The sequence below is a fragment of the Episyrphus balteatus genome, chromosome 2, assembly GCF_945859705.1.
Source record: "Episyrphus balteatus chromosome 2, idEpiBalt1.1, whole genome shotgun sequence".
NCBI classification, from domain to species: domain Eukaryota; kingdom Metazoa; phylum Arthropoda; class Insecta; order Diptera; family Syrphidae; genus Episyrphus; species Episyrphus balteatus.
Window position 1 is genome coordinate 97,871,487 of NC_079135.1, and position 20,686 is coordinate 97,892,172.

At 28.2% G+C, this 20,686-nt stretch overlaps 2 protein-coding genes across 2 annotated transcripts; both read left to right on the forward strand.

The window, feature by feature from the left end:
- Positions 1-6,114: 6,114 nt before the first annotated feature.
- LOC129909600 (transmembrane protease serine 9-like) lies at positions 6,115-13,626 on the forward strand (the record flags this gene model as incomplete). The annotated part of the gene is made up of 8 exons (XM_055986674.1): positions 6,115-6,231; positions 6,294-6,471; positions 6,531-6,807; positions 6,864-7,219; positions 10,557-10,579; positions 12,699-12,876; positions 12,932-13,208; positions 13,261-13,626. Coding segments are annotated over exons 1-8 (1,701 nt in total), but the record flags the coding sequence as incomplete, so codon positions are not given.
- Positions 13,627-17,895: 4,269 nt separating this feature from the next.
- On the forward strand, positions 17,896-20,149 carry LOC129910366 (uncharacterized). Its single transcript, XM_055987719.1, has 2 exons — positions 17,896-19,953; positions 20,030-20,149. The coding sequence occupies exon 1, from the start codon at positions 17,935-17,937 to the stop codon at positions 19,705-19,707; it is 1,773 nt and encodes a 590-aa protein (XP_055843694.1). The 5' UTR covers positions 17,896-17,934; the 3' UTR covers positions 19,708-19,953; positions 20,030-20,149.
- Positions 20,150-20,686: the final 537 nt, after the last annotated feature.

A 20,686-nucleotide genomic window follows, 5' to 3' on the forward strand; every position in this document is an offset into this window, starting at 1 on the left:
GTATTTTTAATTACCGACGTTTGAAAAAAAAAAATCAAAATCTAAGCTGTTCGGCCGGGTTCCCTAATATTGCCAATTTTTGAGCTTTAGTTACTCCACTACATATTATACGATAATTTTTTCAATTGTTTATGTAGAGATTCATAAACAAATTAACATTTGAGTTAATGTAACAAATGGCCGTTGGCTTGGAGTGCTTCAAGCTATTTTCACATTTTGGAAATACTCGTAGCATGTATTTGAAACACAATATGTTGTGAGTAGTTGACCTTCAGAATTGTGTTTTAGCAGAGTGAAAATTTTAATACTACACGCACGAGTGATACCTACATACCTACTAAGAAAATTCATTCATAAGATCATATTTTTACCATGATTATTTTAAAAATGAGTTATCTTTTAAATCCATATCTTTCTTAAATTACGCACCAAAATTTAGAAAATTATCCCCAAAAAATCAATATAACTGATAAAAACTCTAAAAAAGTGAATATACCTACATCAAAAGTATACCAAAAAAGAACCCACTCCCACCTCATCATCACCTCAAACAAAAACAAAAAAAAAAAAAAAACAAAAAAAAATCTGTTTACTTACTCTCAATTCATTGATAAATAAAAAACCTACGCAGAATGTGTCATAGCTGATTGCTGCAAAATCATCTCATCAACCATTTTAATATCATCTGTGTATAACCTACCTTCTACCTCTATACCACCCATACAAACATATATCTATCTATTGTCAGTAATTTCTCATAAGATAGAAATAAAATTCCATTACCTACTTAATTCCGAAATTATAATTTTTTTTCGAACTTATCTTGTTTTGAAATGTATTATCTTTTTGTCTCTTTTCTACACTATTACTCTGTCTAGAGTAGAAAATACTCTCTCGAAATATAAAACTAAACAAAAACAAAGAAGATGTCCTCTTTTTCACTCTCGCCAAAAACAACCCAAAAAAGCTTTCGAGATTCGAGTTTACAAAATTACAACCTACTTCTTTTTTTTTTTTCTTACATGATGATTACCACACAACTTTTACGTGGGAGATAATGTGAGTATTTACTTCAAAATCCCTGCTGATGGAGGAAGACAAAAAAAAAACAGAGAAAAAAGATCTTTCAAATAAAAACGAACAAACCTAGTAAACAGATGGATTTATTTTCCATTCGAACTAAAATAACAAAAAAAAAAAAAAAATACAAGACCGACGCGAAAGTCATTCTGAAGTAACGAGAAGATGAAAAAAAAAAAAAAGAAGTTAGCAGTGTTTGGTGCCAGAAGTCAAAAACATATTGGTAGCCATGATTGAGATTATGAATGGCCACATCCACGGAGTCAGTGTGATGTTATTTTTTTTTCTCTCTCTAAAAATAACAGTTAAACTTCATACTGAGTCAAGTAACGAGTACGCGACAGAGTACTGTCTCAATGGGAAAAACTAAAAAAAAAAAAAAAGTAAGTATACGCCCGAGTGAATTTAGTTTTCCATTGAAACATTTCGAATTGAAAAAATTCAATTGCGGAGTACCGCAATGAAATTAAGTTTCACATATTCTGTGTGTGTATATGTGTATTGTGAATCTATGCAAAATGAATGATATGGATCAAAAGTGACAAGGTTGGGGGAGGTGTTGAAGGATAATGTGATGGAAAATGGCATTCAATGTCATGTTTCTTCATTCACTTGGCTTTCTATCAGTTTTTTTTTTTTTTAATCCTATTATCTGTTATGTATTTCTTGAATGAAAACGAGATTTAAATTAAAAAAAAAAAAAAAACATACTCACTTATTTTTCTTTGACTCTGAATGAGATGCAGATAATATAATGTTCAAGTGTGGGGTGTTCTTTGAATAGATTTCAATGAAAAATTATAAAAGCGAGTTATAAGAACACTCTGTTCATGTGGTTTTCTTTTAATAGAATAAGAAATAAAATTTAATTCAATTTGATGTGCAAACATATGTACTTAAGGAAATATATAAATCTAGGTCAACATAGTGCAGTATTGAGATATATTTTTTTTTTTTTCAACAAAGTTATCATGGTTTTTTAATGATGAGTGTTTGAAGTTTTTTCGAAAGTAAAAACAAAAGGTTTTTTTTATTAATTTGCGTAGTATACTCTATTGAAAAGGTTTTTCTTACTTTAAATCATTTTAATCATAAATTTTTTAAAACCAAGAATTTTAGGGGGTCAATAAGAAAAAAATATCAAAACAAATATTTTTTTTTTTTTTTTGATTTAACAAGCCGGTAAATATCTTGAACATGGAAGTGTTTGTATGTAGAAAGTTTGTTGTAGGCAAAACAGTAGCACAACTATTAAATTGACTTGTAATAAAAATTCATGTGGGACAAGGACACGTTGTAATGCGCTTATAAAGTGACACAGGGCTATACAAAAACATCGAATTTCACTTATGACCGAAAGTTGATATCAAATGTTTATGATTTTTTAAACTTTACTTCTTTACTTCAAATGCCCATTACAAATGGCTTGTTCTTGAACTTGAAACAAAAATTGGATACAAACGGGATATAAAAAAAATCACCTTTAAGAATAGGCTATGTTTTCACAAAACTAGGTTACTCAGTTAATATGCGTTTTTTTGGGGTCAAACATTGTTTTCATTTTATGGGTTTTGAAATTTTGCAAGTGTGACCCCAAAAAGACGCATATTAACTGAGTAATTTGATTGTTTTTGAAAACATAGTATTTATTTTAAGGTGATTTTTTGAGTTGAATAGCATAGCAGAGTAGGGATTTTTTTGTAATTCACTCAAGGGGCATTTTGTAATATTTTCATATGAAATTTTTCATAATTTCAACTAAACAATATATATTTGAGAATTTTTTGCTAACACATTTCTTTCAATTAAAAGAATATGAAAAACGCAATTTTTCCGCATCTTCAGTGAACTAAACTACAATTAAAAAAAAAAATATTTCAGTACAAAAATTGATATATCTGAAATATTGATGATTTTTTGTTGGAAATATTATGTAGCTTTAAAATAACGGTATTTTATTGATACATTAGATATTAAACTGAGGTAAGCCGAATGAAATTATAAAACTTTTTGTAAATTAAAAATTGAAACTTGTGCTAAATATAAGGTTAACAAAAATAAAAGAGTTTTTTTTTTAAACGTAAAATTATCAAAAATACTTTATTTAAAAATTGAAGAAAAAAAATTTGTTTAATAATAATTTTTTCAAAAACAAAAACAAGCGGATTCTTTTTTAATCACTTCTTTGTAAGCTTAGAACAAGCTGTTATCTACAATTGTATATTATTTTTTTAGCGGATTTCTACATGTTTTTTTTTTGCCAAGATGATTTCCGTCTTAAACTTAGCGGACAAATCTTCTTAATTTCTTGAATGCACTAATGTAAAAGAAATCCACTAAATTTAAACGAAAAACATTTTCATTGAAAAAAAACTAGCAGCTGCTAGAAATCCAACCTACAACTGTTATCTTATCACCATCAGCCTAACTCGCTGTTGGAAAAAAGTATGATAAACCGCAACTTAAGCTAAAGTCTGACGATAATTTTAAAATTTTTATTTATAATCGGTTATTTAAGATGGACATTTATATTTAAAGCGAATTCCACTTATTTTAAGTGGAAATCGCATTGTTTTCAGAGGGTGAGATCTAAGGTGATTATTATCTTATTTTAAGGTGTAAAACAACATTATTTAAAAAGATAATGAAATAATGGGTTTCTGGCTTTTTAGATATAATATGAGATTGTAGTAGTTATTGCCGCTGTATTTTAATACTTACTTTTTTTCTATAAAAAGTTTGTTTGTTCTCTCTAAAGTAAAACATTGAAAATAAATAGAACCCGCTCAGTCTGCTCTCTGCCATTTTGAATTTTCTGACTACATACAATCACGAAGATAATGAATTTTGAAAATGTAGAAATTTCCGATTTAGGTTAAATTTAAAAAAAAAAATCAATAAAAATTAAGACTTTGGGTACTTTTCGCAGTCTGTTAAGCTTTCTGCCATTTTAGAATTGTCTCTTTCACACTTTCTTTAACAACCTCTGCCATTTTTTCAGCTTTGGTATAGAAAGTTTTTTTTTTGTTTGAAAAAAAAAATCCATTTTGACCCCAACGACAACGTCCCACCCACGCTTATTTCGACCAGTCTGAATTTTGAAACTAAGCTATAACGTTTTGTTTTTAACGTTGGCGTTGTACAAGTGATGGGGCTATGATGATGATTTTGGGTAAGGGAAATTTTTTTTGACAATTCTAAAGATGCCAGGTGAAATATGAGGGAAAAAAATTAGGCGTCTGATACGGATTTTTTTCTAACACCCTGCGTTTCGAAATATGAATTTTTGAAAACACCTTGTTTTTTAGGGGTATTTTTGGGTAATTTTTGATTTTTATCTTTTTTTTGGAGCGTTCCTAATGCATACATGTGCAAAAACTTGGAATCGTTTAGTGAGGACTGAATAACGGAAGAAACAAGTTTTTAAAAAACACGTTTCTTGACCGTTTTTAACCGATTTTCATCGTTTTTTTATTTTTATCTTTTTTTCTTGAATCGATACAAGAATAAAGTAATGATAGACCAAGACCACGACTAAATGTGAGCGAAGTTTCAATCATTTTCGTAAACTCAATTTTGAGATAACGGTAAAATAAAATTTTAGAATTCAACAGGTTATAACTTTTGACCAAGAGCAGATAGAAATTTTATTAAACTTTTATGAGCATCCTGATACAATTACCTTTCATTCGGTATATCACACATAACGGTAGACTAACTTCAAGCTGCACAATGTTAAATCAAGAAACTTGCGAAAAACCTCAAAACACCAGTGGAGATCTGTTGCCCCCCGAACAGCCACCCAGTGTGGGAAGTACCGTAATCTCAGTCTGGAAATTCAACATGGTTGACTTTAAAAAATTCTAACTTCTCTTGTGGGCATCTTTGAAATGAGATTGATAAGTCATATGAAAGGTGAAATAATAAGCTTTCACATGGTATATATTTTTTATAGGTTGTCAAACAAAAAAATTGATCGATATATATATATTTTGAGCTAAGACAATAAGCTTTCAGATAGTATAAAATTTTGTATAGGTTGTTAGGGAAAAAAATGGAATTAATGACGTGAGAAGATAAAAATTCATGTTTTCTTTGCTTTTTTTTATGAAAATGATTGTTTTCAACAAATTATTTTTATACTCTTTGCGCATTATAAAAATTTAAAAATAAAAGAAGAAATACTCTTGGCTTTTAAATTGCATAATTTTTTTTGTAAGCTTTTAAAATACAAAATTAATATAATTAGTATTTTTTTTAGCTTTTTCTTGTAAATTATGATTGTTTGAAAAAAGTAAACTCTTCAATTGACTCATTTTAAACAAAACCGCACAACCTGTTTTCTGACGACGTTATCACGTAAAATCATCGTCCATAAACCGGCTTTACAGACAACCTCTTTTTTATCTAAAATAGTGCTTTCAGTAAAGTAGACAACTGGGGTTCATCGATATATAAAACGTTATCACGTCAAAAACTGTGTTCGGAAAATGACATGCAAATGTGCTTGTCAAATTTTATTGGTAAAATATTTATGTATAGATGGTTCCGATGTGACTTTTGGAAGACTTTTTTTTGCCATGCTTACTTTGTAAATAAGACAATTACAACAAATAAAATAATTGAAAAAAGTAGTTATTTTTAAAGCTTTACTGCAATTCAAGACAGAATTTACCACTATAACAATTACGACAAAACAACTTTGAAAACCAATATTAACTCACTCCATGGATTTAATCAGAAATCTGCAATGTTATCAAATCAAGTTATAAATTTCAGTTAAATTACTTTATTAATCAGAATTGATAAACCTAATATTCTTTCCAATTTGTCACAAAATGTGTCGTCATAATTTTAATCTATTTTTAGCTGGTCAGAAATGCGAAAATATTATCACTTTAATTTTACAAAACTGGATTATGATTATCTTTCAAATAAAAAACAATAATAAACTGGCTTTCACAGAATGCATTATTTTATCAATGGGAAAATCCTTATAAAAATGACCAAAGTAAAATTATCAAGGTTGTAAAAATGCAAACAATATCCAATTTCAATCAATGAACTAATTTTTCAATTGTATTTTAAAATCAGTTTTAAACAAAATGGATTTCGTTAAAGTTTGTTGGATTCTATTTCTACCAGTTATAGGTATTGTAAGATTTTGGTTTATTTTTTTGGTCGAAAAGGCTAATTTTTGTTGGTTTATTCAGCTGCTTCCACATCATATCCAAAGATCATCAATGGAACAGCAGCAAGTATCGACTATACTCGTCATCAAGTCTCAATCCGGCTAAAAGCTAATGAAATAATTTTCGGAACTGGTCATATTTGTGGTGGTTCATTGATTAAGCCAACAGTTGTTCTATCAGCTGCGCATTGCTTCTTTGAGTAAGCTCCAGTTTTTTTTAATAAATAACATTTTTATTGATTGTTTTACTTCTATGAAGTGATATGACCGGGAAATTTCAGAGTGCTCGATACTATTTCGTCGTTATGGGAACTTTGGACCGTTTTGAAAAGAACGAAAATACAATATCTTTGGATATAACTCATATTGTTCATGGTGATTTCGTCAGATCAACATATACAAATGATATCGCCATAGTTTTTTTGGATGGAACTGTACCAGCTTCAAATCCAGCAATAAATGTGATTCCATTAAATCGAGAAGTGATTCCTGCAGGAACAATTTGTCAAGTAACCGGTTGGGGTAAAACCGAAACTGTGAGTTTATATCATTCCCATAAATTAAATAGAAGCTTACAAACTTCTTTCTTAAGGGTTTACTGTCAGAAATTTTGTTAACAATTGATGTACCAATTTTGGACAGAAAAACTTGTTCAACAAATTATGGAGAGAGTACTATTAAAGATGGAATGATTTGTGCAGGATATATGGATGGTGAAAAAGATGCATCGAATGGAGATTCTGGAGGTCCATTGGTGTCAAATAATAAATTGATAGGAATTGTTTCATTTGGAATTAATAATTCTAGTCTAACAGGCTATCCTGGAGTTTATACAGATGTGAGATATTACGTGAATTGGATAGATGATACAATCAAACGCAGTTCAGCGAGTTCAAAATCACTTAGTTATTTTATTGTTTTACTCGTTTTCTTATCTTATTTAAATTTGTAAACTTTTTAATTTGCACAATTAAAGAACAAATTTGAATTAATTTTATTAGACAAGGGTCGATAATTTTTGAAACTAAAAAAAATCATAGTAGAATGAAACCCATTGGAAAAGGAGGTGAATATGATGAAAATTAAAGGAAAAATAAATTACGGGCGAGCCGAGTTCGGGAAGTGGGTGGGTTGAGTTTTTAATGGTAAAAAATGGTATATCTCGATTTCCGACAAAACTACAAGTCCTATAGAAAAAAGTTGTATGGCAAAGTTGTAGGTAATAAAAAGATCTACAACTTTTATACCAACAATTTTTTCACATAACCTCAAAATTTATGTGAAAAATTGAAAAAACCGAGTTTTTGGTTTTTTATTTCTATCTTTTTCAAAAACAAAAATTTTTATACGAAATTTGGTGAAAACTTACCTTATTATGTCCCAAATACAATGTAATTTATTTAATTTAATATATTAATTTGTTTACCTTATTTTGACTTAATACCAAGAAAACACCCTAATTTTCAATCGAAAATTCACGTGCCAAAATATCAGCTTTTTTCAAAAAGTCGCTAGGCATTTCGTTTGTTAAAATGTCTATTTTCTGATGGTGTAAAAAAAAATTCACATTAGTATACTATAGAACATGTTCTCGTAAAATGCAAAAAATGAAATAAGCTTGAATTCGAAAAATTTTTTGTATCATTGTTTACAATTTTTACCTATTTATTCAAACTTACACTTTAATTACTCAAAAAACGTAAGATTTCATGTAACATTGATTAATGTTACGGTTTTTGAGTAATTTAAGTGTAAATTTTAATAAATAGTCTAAAATTTTAAATAATGATAAAAAAATTTTCGAATTCAAGCTTTTTTCTTTTACCGAGAACATGTACTTTGGTATACTAATGTAAATTGTTGTTTACACTATCGAAAAGTAGAGATTTTGGAGAACAAAATACCCACCGACTTTTTGAAAAAAGCTGATATTTTGACACGTGAATTTTGGATTGAAAATTAGGGTGTTTTTTTGGTATTAAGTCAAAAAAATTGTTAAAAAATAAACATTTTAAATCAAATAAATTAAAGTGTATTTGGGACATATTAAGGTAAGTTTTCACCAAATTTCGTATAAAAATTTTTGCTCTTGAAAAAGATTAAAATAAAAAACCAAAAACTCGGTTTTTTTAATTTTTCACATACATTTTGAGGTTATGTGAAAAAATTGTTGGTATAAAAGTTGTAGATCTTTTTATTACCTACAACTTTGCCATACAACTTTTTTCTATAGGACTTGTAGTTTTGTCGGAAATCGAGATATACCATTTTTTACCATTAAAAACTCAACCCACCCACTTCCCGAACTCGGCTCGCCCGTAATTTATTTTTCCTTTCATTTTTATCATATTCACCTCCTTTTCCAATGGGTTTTATCCTACTATGATTTTTTTGTACTTTTTAATTTTTTTGAAGGCATCGGCACTGGTCTATATATCGAATTGTGCAATAAAATTACAAATTTGTCAGGCCTTTGTATTTATCAGCAATAAGAGCAAATACACGTTCCACCCGGCCTTGGTTTTATATAGTTAAAAGTTTGACATTTAATTATTACATCATTTTATGCTTTTAGCAAATAAAGGTTTAAAAATGGGTGCAGCTCAATCGCAACTTTTGTGTCTTATAAATCGAAGTTGATGTGTTTTGATATTAAAACAAATAATGATACAAAATATAAATATAAAATTTAAAACAAAAGAAGAAATCGCAAATTTTTGAAGATAAGATAAATTTGCTCTTTTATTGGTTTGAATGATAAATTACTATTATTTGAAGAGAATGGTTAAATTTTGTTAAGTTGGATGGGATATTTTTCAGTAAAATAATTAGTTGGTGTTGAGATTTGAAAGTGAATAAAATGTTAATAGGATATTTTGCAATACTGTGTGTTTTGAAAATTATTCATATTGGTGTTCTTGGAAGTAAGATCAATTTTATTTTTTAAGAATGCTTTTTTACTTCGGATTTAATTAATTTTCTTCGTAAAAAAAATCTATAAATTTGACCATGGATAAACTAAGCCCCAATTTATTTACTATCCATTAAATACGATTTTGTGTAGTCAATGAAATATAAACCACCAAAACCACCTATTCTCCCTGATTGCAACTTAGTTCTATAGAACTAATATAGAAATTTATCTTTCACAATGTTATTACAAATAACTTTCAGGGAAATATGGAAAACCTACGTTTTTTAGTAATTTTTTGAATTTTAACACTCGGGCGGAGTTTTTATACATTTAACACTTTTGAGCCCAGTGTTACTCTCATGGAACATATATTTAAAAATTTGTAAAAATATTCCATTTAATAATTTTTTAGGTTTCCATGGCTTAATTGAAAGATAATAATTTATAGGTAGGTACTGGATTTTTACAAAACGTTAGTCAAAAGTTTTAAATTCCCATATGGACAGGACATAATTTTGAAAAAAAAAAAATTAAAATGAAGTAGTATAAATTATTATTGTACAGGGTGTCCCAAAAGTAATGGATCAAACGAAATATGCTTTTTGGGGAACTTAAGGGCTCTCAGAATTTGGTAACTTGTTCATCCCAAATCCTAACGGCTTTCTATTTAATGCAATTCTTGTGAAATTTCGAAAAATTCCTACTTTGCAACAGTATTTTGCTTCCTGGCGCCCATTATTGATTTTTGTTTTTTTAAATTCTTTTTACAAAAACATTGCCAAATAATAAGGAACAATAAATTAATCAAAATATTTTTTATTCCATACGCCATTTCGTTGCAAATAAACTATTACCTTCAAGTTCTATAAAAAATCAATTTCTAACTTTTATTTGGGAGCAACACCGCAAAAAAACAATTTTTTTATTTCTTTAATTTTTTATTTTGTTTTAAGAGGTTTTTTCGATTTCAAAAAATAAGTCAAAAACGACTTACGAGGTTATGAAGTTTAACCGTCGATATTTCGTTTGAACCATTACTTTTGGGACACCCTGTATAGATACATTTTCGAAAAATGTGTGAACATTTTTAAAATGGGAGAATTAAGAATCCTTAAAGTTTATTTAACTATCCAAATTTAAAGGTAGTAGGAATTTATAACTTAAACTTAATTTCGAAGCAATGAAAGCATACAGTACTTGATTCAAACGTGTAAGCTGAACCTGGAAAAAGTCAGCATCTAAAAATATAAAAAGAGTTGTTTTTTTATGTTTCAGCATTACAAAATACCCTTAAAACATGCACAACATAATTTTATGACTCCAAAATAATATTAAACCTATAAAATCTAACTTTCATTTCTGTCAAAATAGTCCCCTTTTCAAGCAAACAGCGTGTATTTCAATACTAAATAAAAATTTTATAAAACTGGAAACCCATGTTTTAAGAAAAAAATAAGCAATTTTAATAAATAGAAATAAATAAAAATTGGTTCTTTCGTATTTGGTGAATTTTTTATGCACTCACACACAGCAACACGCTTTTTTATCTAACTCGTTTTTTTTTTCTTTTAAAAGTTTAATTTTTCAAGTTTTTAAAAGTGTTAAATTTCATATCTCAAATAAGAGCTAATTTGCAAAAACTCTTGTAAAATTTCATATCGTCACAGTTAAAGCGAAAATATTAGTGAGCGGCGCATTTTAAACAGGATTCTTGTGAACATTTTGGTTCTATCAAAACATTAAAAACAAAAAAGTTTCACGGCAAAAAAGTAATAAATGAACTTACAATTGTAGTTAAAACACAAATGCGTAACAAAATAAGACACTCATAAATGTTTCTCTTCTCTAATAAGAGAAAGACCAAATATCAAAAAAAAAAAAAAAAACACCTTAAGAACTTCGTTTTCTATCGTCTCATCTGGAGATAGAAAATACGAAAATTTTTAGGGATCGGGTCAAAATTCTGCTTTCTTATCAAAAATTCTGTTTTTCAAAATTCGGCTTCTTTTCTATTCTGTTTTTCAAAATTCTGCTTTTTAAAATTCTGCTATTCAAAATTCTGCCAACATTATATTTGAACAAAAAAAATTCTGCCCATTCTGTTTTTTATAGCATAGCGCTTATGCTAAAGAAAAATACATTCATTAATGTAATTTAACATTGGTACTTTCGTAAATTCCTTTTCTTGTTCAATTTTTTAAATATTCATCTTTATTTGATAAATTAATAAATTTTTAATTATTTTCGGAATTGATTAATATTAAAAACCTTTTTTTTAATTTTTTCAAATTTATTCATTTATAAAACAAAAATTAATATGCATTCAAAGAATGTTAAATTATAAAAGTAGGTAGTCAAATTAGCGATCATTTTTCAAGAAGATAATTTTACTGAATTCTGCACAAAATTAACATTTTAACATTTTCCAAATCCTTTTTTAATTTTGTGCAGAATTTTGAAAAACAGAATTATGAAAAGCAGAATTTTGAAAAACAGAATTTTGTAAAGCAGAATTTTGAAAAGCAAAATTTTGAAAGCAGAATTTTGTAAAGCAGAATTTTGACAAAAGAATTTTGACCCCGGCAGAACCAACCCAAATTTTTATCATTCACGCAATAAAAAATAAAATTCTTTAAAGTAAGTTGTCATATGGCCAGATCGCATGAACTTAAATCTTCTAGCTTGATCAATCTTCTCCCTTTCCTACTCCTGCATATTCGGTTAAAAAAAAAAAAACAATAAAAAAGCTAGTATACACCATAAACAAAAAATACCAAGACTGGAAACTTTCGTACGTCTTTCCCCCCAAAACCCTGTTGTGGTACAGTGTTGTCTGTGAATATATGAGGCTATGAGAACAATAGTGGCGTAAGCCACAAAAAGGAAGTTTTGAGCTACGAGTGATTTAAGATACAGGGTTTTTCAAAACAACACTTTTTTGAGTGCCATCTAGTTCTGAGTGTATCTAGCTACATAAATCTATTTTTGTAATAAAGTAGATATATTAAGAGACCAAGTTTTTATGAAAAACTCATTTTTGAAAAAAAAAGGGTATAGATTTTTAGCTATCAAAGCATATTTTTTAGATACATTTTATGAAACTGTTGGTCAGTTCAAATAAATTGGAAAGCCAAAAACCAACGGGATTGCATTTCCTTTAGCTGAATATGATAGACATTGGCGAGTTAAAATTAAATTAGTACAAAAAAGCATCCATTGACTTATAAATTATTATTATCAAATGAATTGAATAGGTACGATTAAAGCTTGCAGGTAATGCAAACCAAAACAAGAAAATCAATTTATGGAATGAAAACAAAAAAACAAACGAAAAATTTTTCTCACATTTTGTGATAATCCATGAATTTACTACTCTTACCTCTTTTTAAAATAGCAAAAACACCTTTCGAATATTTGTGAATAAATATTTGATTATTATTTTCCTTGTTTTCATATAAATCTCCTCGTTTTTGTAGTAAATAAACTATTTTTTAACTAATTTCTACTTTTCAGACGACTCAATCATCAAACCAAAAATCATCAATGGAACAGCAGCCAATGAAACAGAAAATAAATACCAAGTTTCAATTCACCTCAAAGAACGGGATTTTTACTTTGGTTCTGGCCATGTTTGTGGCGGAAGTCTAATCAAGCCATCAATTGTCATAACTGCAGCTCATTGTATCTACAAGTAAGTTTTATTTCTTATACAAAAATTTAAGATAAAGTATTGTTTTTTTTTTTAGTGAGCCTCAAAAAGTTATGCGAACAGCCAATGAATTCTTAGTTTCAATGGGTTCAGTGGATCGATTTGATCGTATCAACAGTACAACTTTTGAAGTTCTTGAACTTTATTACAAAGAAACATTTAATACCACAACTTATGTTGACGATATTGCAATTTTTATTCTCAATGGACAAGTTTCGGAAAAATTCAAAAATATCAAACCAATTGATATTAATTGGGATAATGTGACAGATGATACTATGTGTCAAGTTTCTGGATGGGGTATCACAGGAGAAGTATAAACAAAATATTTGAAATCAAATCTTTATTAAGTTTTCAAAATTTCAGGGTATTACATCGGACATCCTTATGATTGTGAATGTCCCAATCATAAATCAAACTATTTGTGAAAAGAATTACCAAGGTTCTGTTAAAGAAGGCATGATATGTGCTGGTTATATGAATGGAACAGCTGATGCTTGCGATGGAGATTCTGGAGGACCTTTAGTCTGTAACAACAAATTGACAGCTATTGTTTCTTTTGGTGTTGGATGTGCTGTTAAAGACTTTCCAGGGGTATACACAGACTTAAAATATCACTACAAGTGGATTCAAAATGTGACAGATAGCTTTGAAAACCTTAAAAGTTCTGCTTTAAACATCAAGGTGTCTCATTTTGGACTTCTTTTCGTTATTTTAGTTTTATTTATTACCTGTTATAAAATTTAAAGTTTTTCCAAAAAAAAAAACCTATTTCGTAGTTTTATTAAAAATACCATCTGAAAGCGTATTATTTCAGATCAAAATATTCGCATCAACCATGTCTGCACTACATTCTCCAAAAAGAGCTAGAACTTTGGTAACCCAATCAATTTTTATCAAAAAAAGCAAGAAAATCAAGCTTTTTTTTTTCTTCCAATATCCTTAAGTCGATTTTTTTATATAACAACCTATAATAAAACTTATATCATCTGAAAGCAGCTTATTATCTCAACTTCAATATGAAGCTTCAATCATATCTGTACGATGCCAACAAAAATAGTAAGAATTTTTTAAAACCAACCATGTAGAAATTCATACTGAGATTATGGTACTTCATACATTGGTGGCTGGTCATCGGTAACAGATCTCCAAAGGTGTTTTGTAGTATTTTTGAAGTTTTTCAATTTAAGATTGTGCAGCTTCTAGTCTATGTAGGTACCCTTAATACTATCAGCATACTCAATAAAGGTAAATTTTTATTTGCTCTTTATCAAAAGATATAACGTGTTATATGACTGAGAAGCAGCGAATTTTAACGACACACAGTGCGGTTTTTTGGTCTAAAACCTGGCCAAAAATATTTGGGCACATTTTCCACAAATGACAAAAAAGTTATTCGGAAGGAAAAATTTACATTTTCTTGGTACAGTCACTTACCTCCCGATTAGCCGGGAGAAAAAAAAAATATTAAAAATCATAAAATGCACGTACAATCCTGTGTTATAAAGTTAGTAATTTATTCTTTATTTTATTTTTTGACTCAAGTTGTTTCATTAAATAGTTTTTGAGAAATTAAGATTTAAGGATGAATTTTAGAAAAAAAATGTTTCGTTTTTTGATTGATTTTGTATAAAATTTTGCAATATTATGGACATATTTATACCATTATTTAATTACCTGGTAGTTTTAAGTCAAATACTACATTCTAATAAATATTAAAGTTCCAAAAAATTAAAAAAAAAAACTGAAACATGCTTTTTTCTCGGGAAACCCAGTTCTTTTTGCATTAAAATTTTTTTTGTATCTCAGAAATCTTGTGTTCAAATTGTAGGTCTTTTGGAGCCAAATTGACCAAGTTATGAGTATTTTAATAACTTAAAAACTACTGCACCGATTCTTTTGAAATTTTGGAACACTATTTATTTCCATATTTTTAAAGGTATCGCTGGAAAAATTTTCTCAAAAACATAATGTTCAGGTGAAGTAAAAATCCTGAGAAACTAGATGGCGCTAAGTCAATTTCCTTTTGACGTGAATTTGGGCTCCCATAAAAATATCAATTTAAATTTCCCTTATCGAACCCTTATCCTACTTTTACTAACTTAATTTAGTTCACTTTTATAAAACCCATCTTAAAGGTTCGAATACAAAAACAAATACATGTATATCAAATATATATCTTTATAAGAAAAAACATTCAAGCTTATATATGTTGGAATTGAACACTTAGTAAAGAAGCTGCGATATAATATGCGAAGGAAAAAAAACATTTTTTCATATAAAATCGTTTTTTTCCTAACAACTTCAACCGATTTGAGCGAGCCAAAGAGGAACGATATTATGATTTTTTTTTTATATATTATTAAACCTTAGAGCCTAATAAAACTTTTGACTACTATTACATTGCAAAATTAGAGTACTTTTTTTCGGCCATACAAATGTGACACACCCTAATGTCCATATCAAAATTTTTCACCAAAATCACTTTTTTTTAAACAGAAAAAAATTTGTGTTTACCCAACAAAAAGTAGTTTATTAATTTGTGGGGTGGAGCTTTTCATGGAAAAGGGATGCAACAAACAATAAAATTCGCATTTCCAGTCAGAAATACATAGACAAGAGTTTCACTCAAGTTCTTTCTGTTATTTTTCATATATTTTAACAACACTTATAATTTGATTTGCTTTAAGTATGAACCAGTTCTGGGGGGGGGGGGGTCACGTGCCCCCATCATTTGATCGCAAATTCGAGTTTGCGATCAAATGTGACACCGAGCACAGAAACATCATTTTCACGAGAAATTGACACACCATTAAACAAATAATTAAACGAATTAAAAAAAAGTTTTCTAGTAAAACACATAGTTTTACATTTATCGATGTTAAGACTCAAACAGTTACGAGTACACCAGTGGAAAAACGAATTAGGGTCACGTTGGAGTTCTTCACAATCACTAGTATTTGAAATAGTTTTAAAGATAGTCACATCGTCGCACTATGTGGCAAAATCCCGATTTCGTGCGATTAAGTCAATTTTGAAAATTTCCGATTTTTATAAAAATTCTTATGGAGTTATAAATTAGACATTATTTCCAACCAAGTTTTGAAATTTCATCAGATTATATAGCTCCCTTTCGAAGCTAGAGGCTCTCAAACATTGGGATTTAGGCTGAAAATTTAAATTACTTTTTGTATGAAAAAAAATATATTGTCTTTGGTTTGTTTTATTTTGATCTGTTTTTAAGGAAAGTAATTTTTTCTTTCAATTTTTATTTTTCTTATGTATTTATGAATATATATCACTTTTTTCCCGACTCAAAAATGTTACCAATTTTATATTAGGGGTAATTTTTCGATTTTAAGTCAAAATTTGGATATGATCATCATTAAGTGGCCTGAAATCATAGCAGGGGCAGAATGATCAAATTGATCTTTTGCATAGTCATTAATAATAGTGTCTAAAAGCAGAAACTAAAGAGTTTTGTTGAATCATTTTGCCCCGAAGATATTAAAATTTCAAAAAACAGTAAAAATCCATAGATCGAAAATTAAAAAAAAATCGATTTTTTTTACTTCTTTTTATTTCAAGCTTAAAAAAAAAAACTTAAATACAAATTTTTTTTATAAATAATTATTATAAAGATTAAAAATGTTTTTGAAAAAAAAAATCATTCAAATTGATCGATTACTTTTCGAGTAAATCGAATTACAATAATTGTTTTCGTAGGTAATTGAATAATTTTTTTTTCTTTTTTTTCTTTAGCTTAAAAAAGAAATTGAATACATAATATTACAAGTATAATACCAAAGATATTTGAGAAAAAAAATTATAAAAGTCAGTACATTACTTTTCGAGAAATTTATATTTACTTTTACATATTTCGAAAATTGGTACAAAAATGTTTTTGAGTGACTGCACTTCTCATAAAGGTAGAGTGAAGAGCATTATTTCTAACAACAATAGTTAACGATAAATCAATTTTTTTTATTTCTGAGGCTCAAAATAAATTGTATACCGTATTTGTTATTTCAGTGCCGGTTCAATAGTGAGGGATTATAGAGTAGAAATGACACCCAAAATTTTTTTTTAAAGAACAATACGTGAGAAATCCTGCGATTTTTCCTCAATGTCGCGTTCCAATAATAAAAAAAACAAAATAGATTTAATGATCTAACTGATCTTTACTATGTATAACAATGTGTTCTAGATTTCAAAATTTAAAACATATTACGTGTATTTCTTTGTTTAAGATTTCTCAAAAACAGCTCAACCAATATTTTTCAAATCTCGTCAATAGACAATCTCTCGTTTATAGAAAATTTCATAAACATTTTTATTTCGTTGTAAATTTAAATAGTTTTCTGATTTTTTTTTACAAGGACAACTTCGATTAATGAGTATATAGCTACATAGTTCTAATTTTAAAATAATTTTTTTTTTTCAATAAAATGTATAAGACTGATGTGATAGCAGTAGAATATTTATAGTTTATATTTTTAAATAAATATAAATATAAAAAGATGTGATTGAAAAAATCCACGGAAATTGTTTGAATTATTGTTTGGAAGAAAATCGTTAGATCCGTTTTCGAGAACAAAATTACCTTTATATTGGTTGTATGGCAGGTGACGTTATTTGCTATTCCTAAAAAAGTAAAAAAAAAATGTCATCGAGCAACTTACCCATAACTATTAACTATAAAATTTGGGGCGAATGCGTCCATTGGTTTGGGCCCCAGTTGCGGGGCCCAGACGAGCACAAATCCGAAAGATTTTAATTCCCACTTTTTTACTATCCTAATATCATTCCTTATAATAGTTTTGAAATAAAAAATACGTCAAGATTTCATTATGTAAGATGTACCTACATACATAGAACATTAAAATTATGATCCTAAGTGGGCTGTAGGTCTGTCTTGATAATTTTAATATTTCGTCGACGTTTAAAATTATAGCCGATGGAGAGGAATTAATAAAAAGTAAGGAACAGAGTGAACAGGAACCTGCACGGTCATGTTTCACGCAAATCTTACAAAATTATATGCGACATGTATCAATTCCTCAATTTGATAAGTATTTAAATAAAGTATTTAGCGATACAAGACATTTCTTAAAACGGCACCCTGAAATTTTAATTGTTCCAGCTGACAAAGGCAATGTCACGGTAGCAATAGAAAAAATAACTTATGTTGATAAAATGAAAGATATGATGGCTGACAGGAACACTTATACAATTTTGAGAAGTGACCCCACAAATAAGGTTCAAAGTCGGAATAATAATCTAGTTAAGTACTTGTTCACTAATAATTTCATTAATGAATATGAAAAGAAGAATATGACGACATATACTGCTAATAGTCCTAAAATTTATGGATTACCTAAAATTCATAAACAAAACATGCCTCTAAGACCAATTTGTTCTTCTATGAATGTTCCATGTTATCAGTTATCTAAATACCTAGTTAAAATTTTAAATAACATTACTGTTAATTCTAAATATAACGTAAAAAATGCATCATCGTTCATTTCAACAGTCTCACCCGTTGTTTTGGAACAAGACCATGTTTTAGTTTCTTTTGATGTTGTTTCATTATTCACCAATATTCCTATTCAATTGGCTCTAGAATTGGTTGAAAAAAGTTGGAATATTATCAAAGATCATACAAGAATTCCAAAATTAAAATTCTTAGAAATCTTGCGATTCTGTGTAATCGACAACAATTATTTGGAATATGATAAAATATTTTATCAACAAAAACAAGGAGTTCCTATGGGAAGTCCTGCTTCTCCAATATTAGCAGATATCGTAATGGAAGCATTATTAGATAGCGTATTTGATAAAATTCCAAATAAACCAAAGCTAATTACAAAATATGTCGATGACATTTTTATTATTCTCAAATCGAATCATGTTAGTTCAACTCTAACTGCCTTAAATTCCTTTCATCCAAAAATTCAGTTTACTGTTGAGTTGGAAAATAACGGAGAACTTCCTTATCTTGATGTGTTAGTAAAAAGGAAAAATAATAGATTAGTATTTGATTGGTATAAAAAACCAACATCTTCAGGTCGTCTCATTAATTTTAATTCAAAACAGCCGAAACATGTTATTATCAACACAGCAAAAAATTTTGCCAACAGAGTATTGGATATCAGTGACATTGTCTTTCGTCAAAAAAACATAAAAATAATTACTAATACTTTACTTTCTAACTCCTTTCCATTAAACATAATAAGAACAATATTGAATCAATATTTTAATCCCTTGGTTCAAACAAATTTAGTAACAAATGTTACACAATTTTCATACAAAAGTATTCTATACATTCCAGGTCTTTCAAATAGAATTTTAAATGCCCCCATAAGAAATAAAGACAATGTTCGTTTAGCTTTTAAATCATCAAATATCTTAAGAAGTTCATTGTTTTCAAATTTAAAAGGTGAATTTTCGAAAAGTGAAAGATCAAATATTGTCTATAAGATAAAATGTCTAGGTGACGGAATAAACCAATGTCCTTCCGTTTATGTAGGAACTTCTATGCAAAAGCTTAAAAATCGTTTAGCTGGTCACAGATCAGACATAAATAGCGGACACTCACAAAAAACAGCATTGGCTTTACATTGTATAGATGAAGGACATAGGCCAGACTTTAACAATGTTGACATTTTACAGACAGAAAAACACTATAGTAAACGTATGTTATTAGAAATGTTGCACATTTTAAATACTAATAATACTGTTAATAGGCGATCAGATTGCGAAGGACTGAGCAATATCTATAGCCAGTTTGTCCATAGAAATATTTTAGGCTAAATTTTATATTTGACCTGATTTCTGAAGATCATGTTTGATTTTGAAAGTCAAATTTTGATTTTTGTATCAAATGTGAAATTTAGATTTCATTATTTTGAAATTTGATAAATTGAAACGTCTTTTTTAAGGCTTCAATTTTTGAATTTTAAAATATTTACAAAAATATAAGAAATAAAAAAGAGATACCAGAAAATTTACCAAAACAAATTTTAAGAAATATCTTAAAATTTATTATTTTATAATATTGTAAGTATAGATTTTAATTTAGATTTTTTTAGTATTTTTAGAAAAAAAAAAAAAAAAAAAAAAAATTTTACTTTAGAGTCCTGAAGAAGGGTGTAATCACGCCCGAAACGTCGACGAAATATTAAAATTATCAAGACAGACCTACAGCCCACTTAGGATCATAATTTTGATTCAAAAAAGGTCACGAAAATAGGATAAATTATTTACATAGAACATTCATAGATTCATACTTTCCTTATAGTACCTTAAGTGTGCAAGTAAAAATTGATTTTTATAATCGTTTACCCTATAATAGTTGAAATAAACATATAATTTAACCATTTCTTACATAAACTTATTTATATTTTGAAAAAAAAAATCATTGATAACAACCGTTTTTAATTAATCGCACGAAATCGGCATTTTGCCACATAGTGCGTCGGCATAAATGAGACACTTTGAGTGTTTTAACACGGATGGTAAGTCATTAATAAACAGAATAAGAATAATAGGACCCAAATAGCTGCCCTGTGGAATTCAAGAATTGATCTTAAACTTGTTTGATTCGCAACCATTGAAAAGTACAGAGTAAGATCTGTCAAATAATTAAGATTTAATCCATCTTACAAAGTAATCGCTTAATCCCAATTTTCTTAATTTAAAAAGCAGAACTTTATGTGACAACTTGTCAAAGGCTTTACTGAAGTCAGTAAATACGCAGTCTTTTTCAGCTAATTCTATTAAAAAAGTTACT

Coding starts and splice junctions, on each gene's coding strand:
- LOC129910366 (XM_055987719.1), top strand. CDS start 17,935: ATGCGACATGTATCAATTCCTCAATTTGATAAGTATTTAAATAAAGTA.